At 47.5% G+C, this 14,971-nt stretch overlaps 2 protein-coding genes across 3 annotated transcripts; both read left to right on the top strand.

Annotated features, from left to right (window-relative positions):
* Positions 1-212: 212 nt before the first annotated feature.
* LOC107518731 (oocyte-specific histone RNA stem-loop-binding protein 2) lies at positions 213-2,769 on the top strand. The gene is made up of 5 exons (XM_016160666.2): positions 213-445; positions 1,242-1,337; positions 1,444-1,548; positions 2,189-2,341; positions 2,485-2,769. The coding sequence occupies exons 1-5, from the start codon at positions 405-407 to the stop codon at positions 2,660-2,662; spliced, it is 573 nt and encodes a 190-aa protein (XP_016016152.1). The 5' UTR covers positions 213-404; the 3' UTR covers positions 2,663-2,769.
* Positions 2,770-4,021: 1,252 nt separating this feature from the next.
* FAM53C (family with sequence similarity 53 member C) lies at positions 4,022-14,555 on the top strand. 2 transcript variants are annotated; one of them, XM_016160665.2, is made up of 5 exons: positions 4,022-4,315; positions 7,611-7,840; positions 8,220-8,277; positions 9,825-10,609; positions 11,526-14,555. In XM_016160665.2, the coding sequence occupies exons 2-5, from the start codon at positions 7,763-7,765 to the stop codon at positions 11,781-11,783; spliced, it is 1,179 nt and encodes a 392-aa protein (XP_016016151.2). In that variant the 5' UTR covers positions 4,022-4,315; positions 7,611-7,762; the 3' UTR covers positions 11,784-14,555. The 2 variants fall into 2 exon arrangements, with proteins under 2 accessions (XP_016016151.2, XP_016016150.2); XM_016160664.2 differs by lacking the exon at positions 4,022-4,315 and adding an exon at positions 4,384-4,769.
* Positions 14,556-14,971: the final 416 nt, after the last annotated feature.

Here is a 14,971-nt window from a genome sequence, read left to right as displayed (position 1 = left end):
AATCTTCGCGCGCCCGCCCAGAACTCCCTTGACCAATCGTGAGGCGTGAGCTTGTGCGGCAGGAACGCAATTTGCCCCGCCTCGCAGCCAGAGCAGGATGCCGATTGGCCCGCCATCGCCCGGCAAGGGATTTGGTAGGCCCCGCCCCACAAGAGGCCTAGCTCTCCATTGGCTCTCCATCTGGCCAATTGCCACACCCATCTTGTTCTCTCCCTGCGCTCAGCCCCTTCGACCCCGGGAGATTTAAATTGCACTTCGCTACAACGTCTGTCTACTCGTTAGGTTAATAATACCTGGAGAGATTAGTTTCGATAGGAGAATGTTTTAAACTTTTCTTTTTCCTTGTTTCTTTCTCGTGCTGTTACATGGACCTTCCCTCATAATTTGCTAGCCTTCCACTGGAGATGGAGCATTTGCCGCCAGGATTGCAGATGTGGCGAAACAGGTGTGTGTATTTATGCTAAGCGACATTGGCTCCTTACTAGAGCATTTCTTGTTCGGTGTCCCTTTAGCGCGCAGCATTTTTAAGATGCTAGATTATGTGAGTAAAGGAAAATACATTTATGGAAACCAGGGGAGTTGAATCATCTCTTAGCATAATCCTTGTCACAGTCCAAAGTATCCCAAAATTTGGTTGTTTGTAAAAATCTGAACATTGACTAGATGATATTAAGAATTTACTCTTAAATTGGGGCATTTGCTTTTAAATAATTATGTGGGACTGGTGGTGAGTATAGATGAAACAAGGGTGGTTATTGGGTGATGAGTAACCAGGGATCAGACCTCTCAAGGTTTAGTTTGCATACTAATCACCTGGAGATCTTGTTAAAATGCAGATTCTGATTCAGTAGATCTGGAGTGGGGCCCAAGACTCTTTACTCTAACTAGCTCCCAGCCGACGCTGATGCAGCTGGTACAGGGACCATACTATGAGTAGCAAAGCATTATGCTATTCTCTGTATATTTGAAATTTTCCATTTAAAAAAAAACTGTTTAAAATAACCTCGGAAGCTCTTTAAAATACAGCCCCCACCCCAAATGATGATTCAATAGGTCTACAGTAGGGCCCAGGAATTATCAAGGTCCCCAGGTGCTATCCATGCAGATGGCTTGCGGACCACACTTTGAGAAACAAATCAGAAATGCAGTCTTTATCTGGTGTCAGGATCTTGGTGGTGGCAGTGGCTGAGAGGTGCGACATAGTCAGCTGGATTTTGTCCTAATATCCTTTTCATCTGTAGATTCTGCTTCCCCAGAAAGGAGGCCTGTGAAGAGTTTTTGTCCTCCAGGATAGAAATGGTGAGTGTGGGAGTCAACACAGAGCCCTTCCATGCCAGGTAAGTTTGAAAATCAGGCTGAGAATTAAGGGAGTGTGGGATGAGTTGGTTTCTGCTTTGATAACTATAATCATACTTCATAGGGTCACTGTATACTTCTCTACAGGTGGGAGATAGAGACAGATGAAACTGTCCTACAGCGACGGCAAAAGCAAATAGATTATGGCAAGTGCACACCTGGTTACCAGTGCTTTCTGCAGCAGGTCCCCAAGTGAGTGTCCTTGTACACAGTCATAACAAGAGTGTCAATCAAGTGTCTTTGGTTCAATGTCAGGTGATGGAAAAATATTTGAATCTGAGCGCTCTGCTCTCATAAAGTTGCAGCATTACTAAAACGAATTCCCCTGCAATCTAGCCCCAAAACTATTTCCATATTTTTTTCAAATGAAACAAATAATAGTTGGCCATAAGATTTTTCTCTTGTCGATTTTTAAAAAAAACTCCATGATTGCTAATGAAATTTTCGTCTTTTTAACCATTTTTACCTCTGCCTCAAGCAGATTTGGCTAATTACGACATACTTGCCCCATTACAAATAAATTTACATGCATATATACTAAATGTATGAAAAGGTAGAATGTATTTGAAAGGGATGTCAAATACTGTCTTTGATATCTATCTTGACTTTTGAGAAAATTGGAATATCTAATTTACTCATCCCAAAAATAAGAATATTAGGAAGTTTTAGAAAGTTTGATGTTTAATCTTATTTGAAGAGTTATTTTTCCTGTTGGATCAAGGGCATCAATCATACCTTATTCTCAGAGAATCCCTAATGAGTCTCCTGATAAGCAGTGAGCTGTGCTCCTTCACCTTGACCTCAGTTTGACACATTTGTCGTTCGTTGCCAGGGCACAGCGGCAGCCAGGACTTCACCCTCAAACACCAAACAAAAACAGGAGGTACAGCCGCCGCTCCTGGGATGCCCAGATCAGGCAGTGGAGAAGAGCTCTACATTCCTGGGACCCACCCAGCCAGCCTCTGCAGGGCATGGGGCCTAAGGGGTGTGTGCACTATTCTTGGTTCTTTTCTTGAATGGTGGACTGAGCTCTATCTCTTCCCCACTTTGCACAAATTTAGCTTTCACTGGCTGAAAAGGGAGAGTCTGAATGAGGTACATGTTCCTCTGACTCTGCTGCCTTCCCAGGCAAGGGATGGAGAATCTCTTAGAGCCAATGGATTCCACCTCTTTGGATGACCTCCTGGATGACTGGCTCCAGCCCCTGGAACTCTCAGAGAACTTGGATGGAGACCAGAGGGAACCCAGGCAACATCCTCTGCTAAAACCCATTGGAGCAGGATCAGAGAGGGGGTCTAGTCCATGAGGTCACAATCAATATGGGGTTCAAGGTAGTAGTCTAAGAAAAGAAGGAAAATGGGGCTGTAAGAAAAAATGGCATGACACAAATAAAAAACAACTTGAGAACTAAAACTGGCATAAGGAGATTTCATTATAGTTTGTAATGGAGGGAGTTGGGCTGCACTGGGGGCTATTTTATATTCGATGAAAGGGGTGTAATCTTGAAGTGAGGCCTGAAACCTGACTTGCAAGGTGTGTTATTTTCTAACTGTCCCAGTTTCTTTCAATGTTTTGCAAATAAGCCAATGCTAACTTAAGTTCTTATATTCGGTCATTGAATTTTAGTTAAGCATGGTTAATAATAAAAAGGGGGATCACCTAATGGTGAAAAACAAGGGCTGTAGAGCCTCAGACTGCTTTTTTGTCCACCACATAGGCAGTCACTTAACCTCTCCAGTGTTTCATCTAAGTAAGATTTTGTCTTACCTGACGATTGTAAGCAAAAATGAGAATATATATTTAATGTATGTAGCACAGTGCCTGGCACATGAGTGCTCTACAGCAGCAATTATTGGAAAACACATCTGCAACGTCATGGCCACTCCCCCTACTCCTTTTGCTAAGGGGAAATGTGCAGGGCAAAGAAATGTGAAGCACATCTTCCCTTCACCCATATTTTCTTGGTAAGTACCTCACTTTCCTCCTATTTTTCTTTTTCAGTTTGAGGCTTGGTAGCTCCTTCTTTCTCCCTTCCCTGGAGGTGAAGAAGATCCCCACCACTGGTTCCACTTTCTAGCTGATCACAATTTACTTATCTGTCCCAACCTTGAGTGGGGCACAAAATATTTACGGAAAATGGATGTCTTTCAGGGGACTCGTTGTTAAATGTAATAGGATTTACTTGCATCATTCACTTACACTTTTCAATCGAAAAAGAAATCTAAAATGCTGCCCTACAAAGGCATTGTTTAAAAACTCCTTTTTCATCTTTTTGCCTGTCTCTCTTAACCTCCTTTGATACTGAGACTCAAATTTATATAGGCCCAGAAAACAACTAGCTGTTCCCCAACCTCTTCACCTACTAATATCTATATTCAGTTTTTTCAAAAAGGACTTAAACTTTGGCTGAGGTAGGAGGTGGTGGCAATGGTGGAGATTTAATAAAAGGTGGCTTCCTCTTCCTGAAGAGGAAATATAGCACCAACAACATCTCTTCTTCATCTGCCTGTTTCCCCCCCCCCCCCCCCCCCCCCCCCGTCTTAAGGAAAGTGGTCCAGCTGTAACCACCGTACTCCCCACCCCCACCCCCACGCGAGCTACTGAACCGCCTATGATGTCATAATCACAATCCCATTACCTCATCCTCTTGGGGGGGGGGGTGCGTAGAGGGAGGAGAAGGAGTGAACGGCTCTGGGCCCTACTCAGCATTACAAAGTGTTTTGGGTGACGGCTAGTTAGAAAACCAAGTGGGAACGGCCCCGCAACTCTTTTAAGTCCTGAATTTATAAGGTTCGAGCTGATCCGGCCGCTGGAACAGGGGCTCCTGCGACTCGGAGCAGGCCTTAATAGGCGCTTGGACTACACTTCCCAAAAGCCTTCACGTCGAGGACGGGTCCTCTGCTGGGGGAAGGGGGATTCCTTCAGAGAGGAGGCTGTAGAAGATGGGACCGGAGAGCAGGTGAAAGGAACTTTGGTTAATTCTGTTACGCGACCGGAACCGATTAGGGGGCTCTACTTGGGTCCATGTAGGAACGGAAAGTGGGAGCGCTGGCTTTGTTTACCTTTGTCTGACACGGCCTCCCCCGCGGGTTTCGAGATATGCCTCCAACTGGGCCTGTCCACCTTCTGTAATATTTTGGAGGGGGTAACTAGAGAGTGAAGAAACCGCCCTCATCCCTAAATCAAAGAGCTGGGCTCGTTCCTGATAGCGCTATCCAAGAAAGACTTTGAAAACGAAATGACGCAGGTCTCGAGCCTGCGTGGGTTGTTCAGGGGTACTCTTTGAACCGGAGCGATCCCCCACTCTCCTCAGAGGCCCGTTGGTTCGCGCCGGCGCCTTTTAAGGGCTCCGTGGGGCGAACGGAGCGCTCAGAGCTGCTCCGGCCGCGGCCCTGGAAGCTAGAGGAGCCGCGGTAGGTGGCGGAGGACAGGTGGCGCTGGGGCCTCGGGGCGGGCACCTCGACCGTTCGTCCCTTCTTCCCTCTTTCCCCTCCCCCAGCCTGGCCTCCCTCACCGCACGGCCTCGCTGGCCGCCTCCGCGGGGATAGCACGGGACCTGGTGGGGGAGGGGGTGGCGGAGTGCTAAGTCCCAGATCCTCTCCATCCCCCATGTCCTGAGTTCGCTTCTCGTGGCCAGATGATGGAAGCTGATTGGGAACAGGCAAGCGACACCCCCTTGAGTGAGCCCTGGTGCCCCCCTCCCAGGGGCCAGAGGACGCCCATGCCCCACCCCGCGGGGACAGGCAGGACAACCGAGGGAGAGGTTGAAGATTGGAGGGGGGCCTAGCCCTTTGCTTTTTCATCAGGGTGGGGGGAGGGGTGCCTCCCACTTATTATCCCCATCTCGACCAAAGCCATATGGGGGAAGAGCAGTCAGGTCCCCACTTACCTGTACATGTACCTCCCTCTTCCCTACTGTTTTCCTTCAGTTTCCCCCAGAGGCGTGGGGCTGGGACCTGGGGGCAGGTCCCCAGGGGATTCATGACTCTCCTCCCCTTTGGCCTGATATGATCCTAGATTCTCCAGTTTTCAGCACAACCTCAGCATCCCTGAAACCCGAGTGTCAGGGATTACTACCATCCAATAGGAGATGGGGTGAGGGTCCAACCCTTATTTTAGGGGGCCAATAGTGGAGGGAAAGCCTGGATTGAGAGTTGGGCCTGATGGGGTTGTGGGGAGGGCCTAGCGGCCTGCTGCTCTGTAAAGGGCTGAGTTCCCCCTTGCCAGTTGTTAAGCTAAGAAGTTTTAACTTGTTTAGTGAACGTTCAGGGCCGTCTCTGTCCCTCAGATATACAAAATGGAAGGGGAAAGAAGGCTGCAAAAGAGGGCTTCTTACACTTTTTTCTATGCCTGCCTAAGAAAGAGGAGGCCCCTCGCGGAGCTGGTTTGCCTTCTTTTGTGTCCTGGTTTGATTCCTTATGGCTTCCGTTCTGTTCCCCCTCTCAGCCTGGCCTGTTTTACAAAACTCAGGCTGAGAGTATCAGTTGCATGGTGGTAGTTGCATTGTTCCAATTACCGCCGTGTGTGGCCACATCTTAACAATTAAAATGCAGAAAAACATGAAATCACTCTCTTCATTTGATCCCAGAGAGGGCTGGGAGTTTGCTGTTTAGCCAAATGCCTCATGAAAAGCTTGAACGAGTTTTGCTTCACTCTCTGCTCTTCATGGCTGGTCAGCCTGAGGCCTGGGGTCTCTGGGGTAAAAGCCAGCCGTTAGGTTCCCTCTCTGGTTGATCTTTGAGGACAGAGTTAAGAAACCAAGAGCAGAAGTGTTATAAGCTTTAGCTTCTCCCACAAGAACATAGGGGAAGCAGCTAAAGGAAGCTCTCGGGAAGCTGGAACTTGGTTCAGGGTTGTAATAATTATGCATGAAAACGATAGTTAACTATAATGATGATTGACTTCTCCCACATGTTTCTTCCCCAAAGTACATCCTTATGTATTTCTTGGCTTTTTCCTATGTCCTGCCTCCGTCTAAGGTAGGATAGGGTAGAGATGATTCCCTGTTTTTTTGCAAAAGTTGAAAGTGATCTGCCCCCAAAGTCACGGTAGGGCCCTTTTGGGCTTCTCTGGGTATGCAGGTGACTGAGGTTGGCATACAACCAGATAGATAAACTCGATCGCCTTCTTTGTCTTAATGATATCACTTGTGGCCGTCTGAGGCATTGTAGAGCAACAAATGGGAGTGGTGAGAAACAGCAGCCTATGTGGACTCCTGGTTTGTACAAACCAAATGGTATGCTTTTCACATTTTGATATTTTGTGTTATATTGTTCCTGTGACAAATTAAGATTATTCTGCCTGTTTTACACATGGGTAAACTGAGACGGAGAAATGTTGAATGATTTGCCAAAACTGTCATAGCAGATTGGACCAAGCTTTAGATTTCTTGATAGGTCTCTCTACTACTGAATACTACACATACCCTTTAGTGAGCTGTCTGCCTGCTGGTCATTTCTGGGAATAGGCAGAATAGGATGGCTACACTAGGTTAACATCCTCTCCTCCCTTGAGCAAGGCCCCTCAGGCAATTGTGTGGGCTTGAAGCCTGTTCTCTGATAGAATTATTTGCTTCTACCAAAATCAACCTGAGAAAGAATCTTGATAATTGTATTCATGGTTTTTGAGTCAGATCAGGCTAAAAACTTAGTTGAATGAAGTCATAGAGTTGTTATATTTAACATCTGTGAAGTTGAAATGTAATTGGAATTACCCCAGTACCATTTCCTTATCCTCTTCTCCTTTTATAAGAGAATATATATAATATCTATTGGAAAACTAATATATCATCTGGTCAGGCTAAGGAAGAACTTAAAACCTTGTTTACTCTGATTGGTGTGAAGCAGAAAGTCATTCCTACAACCACTGCTCCTCCCTGTTTCTGTAGTTTAGAATTGCTTCTGACTGGAAAATAAAAATATTGGTCTAATCAGGATGGAAGTAACCATTTGGGCATCCCTTTCTAAGTGGTGTTGGTATTCTGAATAGACAGCAGAGCATGAACCAGGTTAGGAGTGACAAATGGATTTCAATTTGTTTGCCAACTCCAGTTCATTTTACTGGATATCTGAAGTGCCAGGTTTAGAATGTGTCTGAGGCTATGTTTAGCTTAGTAGGAAAGAGCTGTGATCAATTAATGATGTCTGCCAGAGGCCTGGCATAGGGATGTTGTGGTATGTGTGCCATATATTTTCCACCTCCGGACCAGGTGCATCTCTAATATCACTTGGGTCTGGTCCCTCTGTAATTGGCAGACTCAGCAGGCATGACTGGAGAGGGAAGTCCCAATGGTGCTAGAATGGTGCTACAGTGGCAGAAGACGGCTCACGAGTGAGGTCTGGAAGAACGACAGAGAAGACATCCATCATTTGCTCCAAAGTGTGCAAGTCAAATCCTGGGGAGAATCATGATAACCTTGATCACTGAGCAGCTACAGAAGCAGACTCTGGATGAGCTGAAATGCACACGCTTCAGCATCAGTCTGGTAAAAGACCAGTCTTCCTGCTTCTCCACGACCCCCTCTCCCTTTTTTCTTAGGCTGTTTGTTGCTACTACTTCACCCTTGTCCTGTGCTATGTGAGTTATGGTACTTGTACTAGAAGAGCCCACCAAAAGCTTAAATCCCAGCCCAAAAGGAAGGGGGCAGGGATTTTTTCCACTGATAGAGAAGGGACACCAGAACTTGGGTGGAGGAGGGTTTTGAGATGTTGGAAGATGTGGATTATTTTACTAACTTCTGAAAGACAAGAAGAGAACACTTAAAAGTCCCGAACATCCCAATAGCTCAAGAATTGCAGGGGTGAGCTGAACAGGGCTTCCTGTGTCCCAAGCCTGAACCATGATGGATATTCTCTCTTTCTTAGCCTTTGCCTGATCATGCAGACATCTCCAATTGTGGGAACCCTTTCCAGCTTGTGCCTGGTAAGGTATAGTGTGTGTATGTTTGTGCATATTGTGTGTATACTCATACCTCCATCCACATATTTCTTTCATTGGTTTCCAGTGTCCAGGACTAGGTAGCCTACCTCCACAACTTTTTTTGCCAGGGTCACCTTCTGAGATGGGCACTTGTCTTCATTTTACGTATCAGTATGTTATATTGAGCATTTTCTTGTTTTATATAGCTACATGTTATTACACTGTAGGGATGTACCAATTTCCTGTTGATGTGCATTAGGTTATTTCCAGTCTTTTGTCATGACAAACAAAACTATGATGAATAACCTTGTACTATTGTGATTTCGCACGTGTAAAAATATATCTGAGGTATAAATTCCTAGATTATGAGTTACTTAATCAAAGAGTCTGTGATTGTGGGGGGCATTTGGATGGAGGCTTCACTAGTGTACAGCCAGAACTCTAACCCATGCTGCTAGGCTGCTGTGCAGCTCATTTTCTTTTCTGGGATACCTGGCAAGAGAAATGTGTTGGCAAAAAGCATCTTCATTCAGTCTCTTCCTCTGATTTATTAAATACTTGTCAAAAGCCAGGTATTGTGCTTTAAGTACAGAATGGGACACATGATCCCTGTCCTCACTGGGGCAGAACTGTTGACCAAAAATGTCAGGTGTGGTTTTTCTCCATCATCAGGTCTGACTTCATATACTTCCTGGTTGCTTCAAATGTCTAGCTCCTGCAGAATTCTAGCCAGCTAACCAGAGAAGCTTGGAGTAGGCTCTTTGTCCCTTAAAGAGCCGCTGTCAAAAGGTCAGAGTTTTGGTTAGAATGCAGCGAGGACCGTTGTTTTTAGCTCATTTTCCCTTCCACTGGAATCCATTGATTCCACTGGAATCAATGAATATGGGTGGCCAGACACAGGAACATGGGTGACATAAAGTCTTAAGGTAGCCCAGGCATGGTTCCACTGTCAAAATGCCTTCCACACTCTGTTTGCCCTCCTTAGGAATAAAAGTAATCTCTTACCTGCTGTGATTATCCCTTAACTCCTTGGCAGCCCTTAACTCTTGTTTTGATGTTACTGACCCATGGGAGAAGGAAAGGCTAAGGAAGGAGAGCATAGGCTTGCTTTTCATAGTCCAGGGCTGGGGAAGTTGGGAAGTAAAGTAGGGCTAGGTTCAGTGGAGTACAGGATGAGCAAGGCGCACACACACACCTGGTTTGTTTCTCTCATTTTACCTTCGAGAGGGAGTGGCAGGCAGTATATGAGTTTATATTTTTGATTTCACGTGGTTCCTCATAATGGACGCAAAATAGCATAGTGGTTAAAATGCTGAGCCTTAGCATCAGACGGACCTGGGTTTGAATCCTGCTTTGGTCATGTGATTGCTACATGATTTTGGGCAAGTTACTAGACTTCTCTCATCTGTGAAATGGGAAAATAATAGTACCTACCTTGTAAGGTTTTGGGGAAACCTCACATAAAATGCTTATTACATTGTGGGGCACATAGTAAGCTCTTAAAAATATATTAGCTATCACTAATATTGTTTATTATGAATGCCTTCCAGAAGGTGCTTCCTGGAGGGGCCTGCCCCGCTGTTCCTGTGCGGAGTTCCAGGACAGCCTCAACCTCAGCTACCATCCCTCAGGCTTAAGCCTGCACCTCAGACCACCCAGCCGGGGAAGTTCCCCACCAGAGCAGCCCCTCTCCCAAATCCTAAGCCCTGAGCCCCCAGACCCAGAGAAGCTTCCTGTGCTCCCTGCCCCTCCATCCAAGAGGCACTGCCGCTCACTTTCAGTGCCCGTGGACCTGTCTCGCTGGCAGCCGGTGTGGCGGCCCGCCCCCTCCAAGCTGTGGACTCCCATCAAGCACCGGGGCAGTGGTGGAGGGGGTGGGCCGCAGGTGCCTCACCAGAGCCCCCCGAAGCGGGTCTCCAGCCTCAGGTTCCTCCAAGCTCCCAGTGCCTCTTCTCAATGTGCCCCAGCCCACAGACCCTACAGCCCCCCTTTCTTCAGCCTGGCCCTGGCCCAAGATTCCCCTCGACCCTGCGCTGCCTCCCCCCAAAGTGGCTCCTGGGAGAGTGATGCCGAGTCCCTGTCACCTTGTCCACCCCAGCGCCGCTTTTCCCTGTCACCCAGCCTGGGCCCACAGGCAAGCCGCTTCTTGCCCTCTGCCCGGAGCTCCCCTGCATCTTCCCCTGAGCTGCCCTGGCGACCTCGAGGCCTCCGCAACCTTCCCCGAAGCCGCTCACAGCCTTGCGATCTGGATGCCCGCAAAGCTGGAGTCAAGCGGCGCCACGAGGAGGACCCCCGGCGGCTGCGGCCTTCCTTGGACTTTGACAAGATGAATCAGGTGGGATCAGCCAGACTAGGGAAGCTTGGGTGGGAGTAGAGGGTCTCCATTCCACCTTTCACTTTTGAGCAGTCCTAGTTCCATGCTGCCTTAGCAGGGTTCCTTTCTGCCTGAGCTTTCACTAGGGTGATCTGCCATCCCAGTTTGCCAGAACTAGCCCAGTTTTAGCACTGAAAGTCTTGTGTCCTATGACACTCTTCAGTTCTCTAGGGGTTCCAGAGAAACTGTGGTGAAACTTGTTAAACCTTCCAACAGAGATCCCAGATTGTCTTACTAGAGATATTTTCCCTCCTCTGTGAGAGTGGATAAGCCACAAAAGGGCCATCATCAGCGTCCCGTCCCACCTGTTGGCTCAAGGCTGGTTTTGCCACTTGCCCTTCACTGCTTTAAGTATGTCTGTGAGAGCTTGAAACAGGCTGCTGCAATATTCATCTGTTCAGCAAACATTTTTTGACTTCCTAGTGTGAGTGTAGTTGTCATGTGCACTTGCCCACTTTTTTATATTCTTCCTTCTAGACCACTGGTTCATAAACCTCTTTGAGAACTTTTGCACTTATTCATAGAGTCATTTATCAAACCAGTCAGCCAAAATTTATTAAGTACCTGCTATGTACCAGGCTCTGACTAGGCTCTTGTACAGTAGTGAAACAGGCAGATAATATTCCTGCCCATATATGAAGCTTAAAAATAAGCTGCTAATCTTGATTCTGGTAGAAACTATGAGCTCTTTCCTCAAGGAAATGTACACTAAATTTTCCAAAATTTCTCAGGGAGTTCACGAAACCTCATCCTAAAGCCTAAGACTGCTGCTGCCTTTGAGGTTAACTAAGAAGGATACTGAAATACAGCTTGGGCCAGGGTGCTCTGGGATTTAGTATCTTCCTTTACCTTTTTAACTTTGTTGTTTGTTTGACAGAAACCATACTCAGGAGGTGTCTGTCTCCAAGAAACAGCCCGGGAAGGCAGCAGCATCTCTCCACCGTGGTTCATGGCCTGTAGCCCTCCACCCCTCTCTGCTTCCTGCAGCCCCATTGGGGGTTCTTCCCAGGTGCTGAGTGAAAGTGAAGAGGAGGAGGAGGGGGCCGTACGGTGGGGGCGGCAGGCACTGAGCAAGCGGACACTGTGCCAGCAGGACTTTGGGGACCTGGACTTGAATCTGATTGAGGAGAACTAAAACTGAGAGGCTACTTCCTGGGGCCACACAGACTGACTCTCTTATGGCTACTAACAAGTGTTGAGGCCCCAACACCAGGGGCCCAACCTGGGAATGGGGTTGAGTGGAGGGCTCCGACTCAGGGCAGCCGGAAATCTTCTCGCTCCAGGAAGCTCGACCATGCCGAGAGACTGGCCGGGACAAGATAAACGGAGCTGGTGGCGGGAGGGACATCCCCAGAGCAGACCCTTCCCATGGCGGCCCTGAGTGTGAGTATCCCTGCCACCGAGAAAACAATGGGCAGGGAAGGAAGGGGTCTGCTGACCCCAGCTCGGGGAATTTCTCTAGCCCCTTTGCTTCAAAGGGCACTCGTGTCTTAGAATTTGGCCAGGGTGGGGGGTTCATTCAGCCTCCTCAGAGAAATTGTGTGAGAGTGTGTGTGTGCATGGGAGTATACTCGAGGAAAGATATGTTTGTGAAGCCTTAGGGAAGGAAAGCAGTTGCTCCTTAATAGCGGAGCATCATGATACCCCCAGGATCTTAAGTTTTCACAAGACGGTGGGCTTGTTCAAGGAGTCAGAAGGAAGGTACCAAGTTTTCCTTTTTTCTAAGTAGCTCTGGAACCAGGCTTGTAATCCATAAGCACCACTGGCTCTGCAAAGGATTCCGTTTGGGGGTCCCGCAGGGTCTTTTAAGTGCTGTGACCTCAGCTAATGGTCTTTTCCTCAGGCCCACCTCGCCTCCACTAGATAGACTTAGTATTGAGGCTGGAGACGGCTCTCCACATTGATTCTGAGCTGGCCTTTTTTTCTTGTTAGATTGCCTAGGCTGTATACAACCTGCCTTTCTAAATAGATGCAAACACAGGTGGGTAACTGAGGCAAGGTTGAAGAGCTCCATCTCTTTCCCTCTTTACTGATGGGACCTTTTCCTCCTCACAATCTGACCTTCGAGGGTCAATAACAAGGAAGGAAGGCCCCTTATTGGTCCCCAGCATCTATTGAGGCAGCAGGAGCAGTGACATTTAGTACCCAGCAGGCATGGGTGAGCTCACCCCAGCACTGCTCTTTGAAAGCGGACTATAGAGAAACCTGTCGTTTTGAGATCTGGGCCCAGTCTCTTTTCTGACCTGCTTGAGAAAAGAAGGGGATGTCAGCATTTACTAGTTTGCTTGTCTTCCACTCCTGCCAGGAAATGTTTATTTGCCTCTAATTGGCCCTCAGAGACCTCAGGGAGGTCGGGGCTCACTGAGGGATTGGCTGAGAATGTGTAAAGCAAAGGCTGTGAGAAGCAGCTGGGAGTTTGTTGTTGTTGGATTGAATTTCCTTTTTTGTTTCTTACCCACAACTTGAGTCAGGGCAGCAGGTCCCAGTGGCCACAGTGATAGGTTTAAGGACTGCGGGAGCCTTGGTAGGGCTGGCACCAGTGGAGATGCCTACTGAAGCTGCCACAATAGCTTATGAGGCTTTGCCAGCTTTGGTTAGACTCTGCATAAACAGATTGGGCCTGCCCTTCCTATTTATTGGAAGAAGGGCATTTTCTCTTTAATTTCAGGGTATGTTGGGACCCAGTTTCTCATGTTAGAGGAGACCAAGTCTATGTTTTCTTCCTTGTGGAATTGAACCTATCAGTTTCTGGGTCTCCCACATGTTGGATAGAAGAATCAACCAGGTTCCAGCCTCCTTGCCTCCAGGCCAGAGGAGGTGGCCATTTCTTCTCAAGCCTCTGGCCCTCAGAGGTTCTACCCTTTCAGGGCTCCTCTCCTTCTGCTAGTTACCATGTATTACCAGTGAGCTACCAGGTCTGTAGAGGCCTGACAGAGGCTCTCAGGGAAACTGTGAGCCCAGGAGGTGCCCATTCTTGATTTCATCCCTCCCCTGGCTCTTCTCCCTCTTTAGGCCATAAGTTCCCTGGTGCCAGCTTCTTTTCCTCCTGGGGTATTCTCATCCCTGGGCACTTTGTTTCACATGGACTGTGCCAGCTTCCAATAGGCCACTGGGAATACCAGTAGGGTCTCTGCAGGCCCTAAGCTGAAGAAGTGAGGGCAGTAGTTCTGCTTCCACCCTGGCTTCCCCAAAGCCCTAGAGCACCATCCTTAGGGGAGAAGGTCTAAAGATACCATATTTGAATTCCATTACTTTTAAGATCTGGAAAATTAAACTAGCTGGAACTATCATCTTGCTTCTCAATCTAAGCACCCATGGCCCTGGGACAAGCCTTTTCGAGAAGCAGTTCATTTTGCTTTACACAATAGATCTGTTCCAACAGTTCTGTGTAAACCAAATGCTATTTTTCAATGCATTTGGACTGCTGACCATTTAAAAGCAGCCTGTGATTGCTTCTTTTGTAAAGCAAGCAACCTCCCTCTACTTTAGCTGTTTGACTATTTGGATTTTCACATATTGGGCTTACCCAGAGTGGAGTGCACCTCTACAGGGCTGTGGTTGACGCTGGGTAGACATCTGCATCTGTGTTGTGTGTGTGGTGTGGCTGACCAGTAGGTGAGTATTCCTGCGTGTGTGAGTGAAGCCACTCCCAGGCTGGTGCTCTCCTCTTGTGCCCGGTGACTGCCCAGTGGCAGCTCCAGCTGCCCTTCACTCCCACCTGCTGCCAAAGTCCCTGTGCTAATGGGATTACAAATACAAAAAGTGGAAAAAAATTTTTCGTAAACTTTGTTTTATATTAAAAAAAAAAAATCCATAAGTCTGTGTGTGTGTTAAACATGAGGTCCTGCCTCTGTGGCTGTGTTTGAAAAAATAAAGTTTTATTAGAATAATCCATTTTCCCAAGCAACCTTGTGTACTACAGTGTCTTCCCTTCTCTACAAAGAATGGCAAGGAGTAAACAGGCCACCTAACTTTTCCAGCCCCTCTAGGGCATGGCTGGGCCTTTTATCTTCTAGGGCAGTATCAGGGCCCTAGGCCTTTTGTGGCCACAGCAGTCATATCCTATGGCCCAGGTTTCTGCTAAAACCTTGATTATTTCTGGCAGTCTGATTTGGTCTGTTTCCTTGGTTCTTATACCAGTCTCCTCTTCCCTACTGTCACTCTTACTTCCAGCAGGTTGAAGTCAAGTATTAATACATTCTAGCTCCCTCAGAATGCTTATTGGTGCAGGCAAGGACTTGTTTAGATTGGTTTGTAGGCTTTGGGAAGTGGGGAGAAGGCAGGATGGGAGACTTAACCAGGAATCTTTCTTTTTAAAAAGTT

This window comes from Rousettus aegyptiacus, unplaced genomic scaffold (assembly GCF_014176215.1).
Source record: "Rousettus aegyptiacus isolate mRouAeg1 unplaced genomic scaffold, mRouAeg1.p scaffold_m13_p_7, whole genome shotgun sequence".
Taxonomy (NCBI): Eukaryota; Metazoa; Chordata; class Mammalia; order Chiroptera; family Pteropodidae; genus Rousettus; species Rousettus aegyptiacus.
The sequence above is the reverse complement of the archived record's forward strand: the minus strand, read 5'-3'. Positions and strand labels throughout refer to the sequence as shown.

Excerpts from the sequence above, each read along its gene's own strand:
- LOC107518731 (XM_016160666.2), top strand. The coding sequence starts at position 405 with ATGGAGCATTTGCCGCCAGGATTGCAGATGTGGCGAAACAG. Across the intron at positions 446-1,241 it reads TTGCAGATGTGGCGAAACAG|ATTCTGCTTCCCCAGAAAGG; the intron begins GTGTGTGTATTT and ends TTTCATCTGTAG. Across the intron at positions 1,338-1,443 it reads ACAGAGCCCTTCCATGCCAG|GTGGGAGATAGAGACAGATG; the intron begins GTAAGTTTGAAA and ends ACTTCTCTACAG.
- FAM53C (XM_016160665.2), top strand. The coding sequence starts at position 7,763 with ATGATAACCTTGATCACTGAGCAGCTACAGAAGCAGACTCTGGATGAG. Across the intron at positions 8,278-9,824 it reads CCCTTTCCAGCTTGTGCCTG|AAGGTGCTTCCTGGAGGGGC; the intron begins GTAAGGTATAGT and ends AATGCCTTCCAG. Across the intron at positions 10,610-11,525 it reads ACTTTGACAAGATGAATCAG|AAACCATACTCAGGAGGTGT; the intron begins GTGGGATCAGCC and ends TTTGTTTGACAG.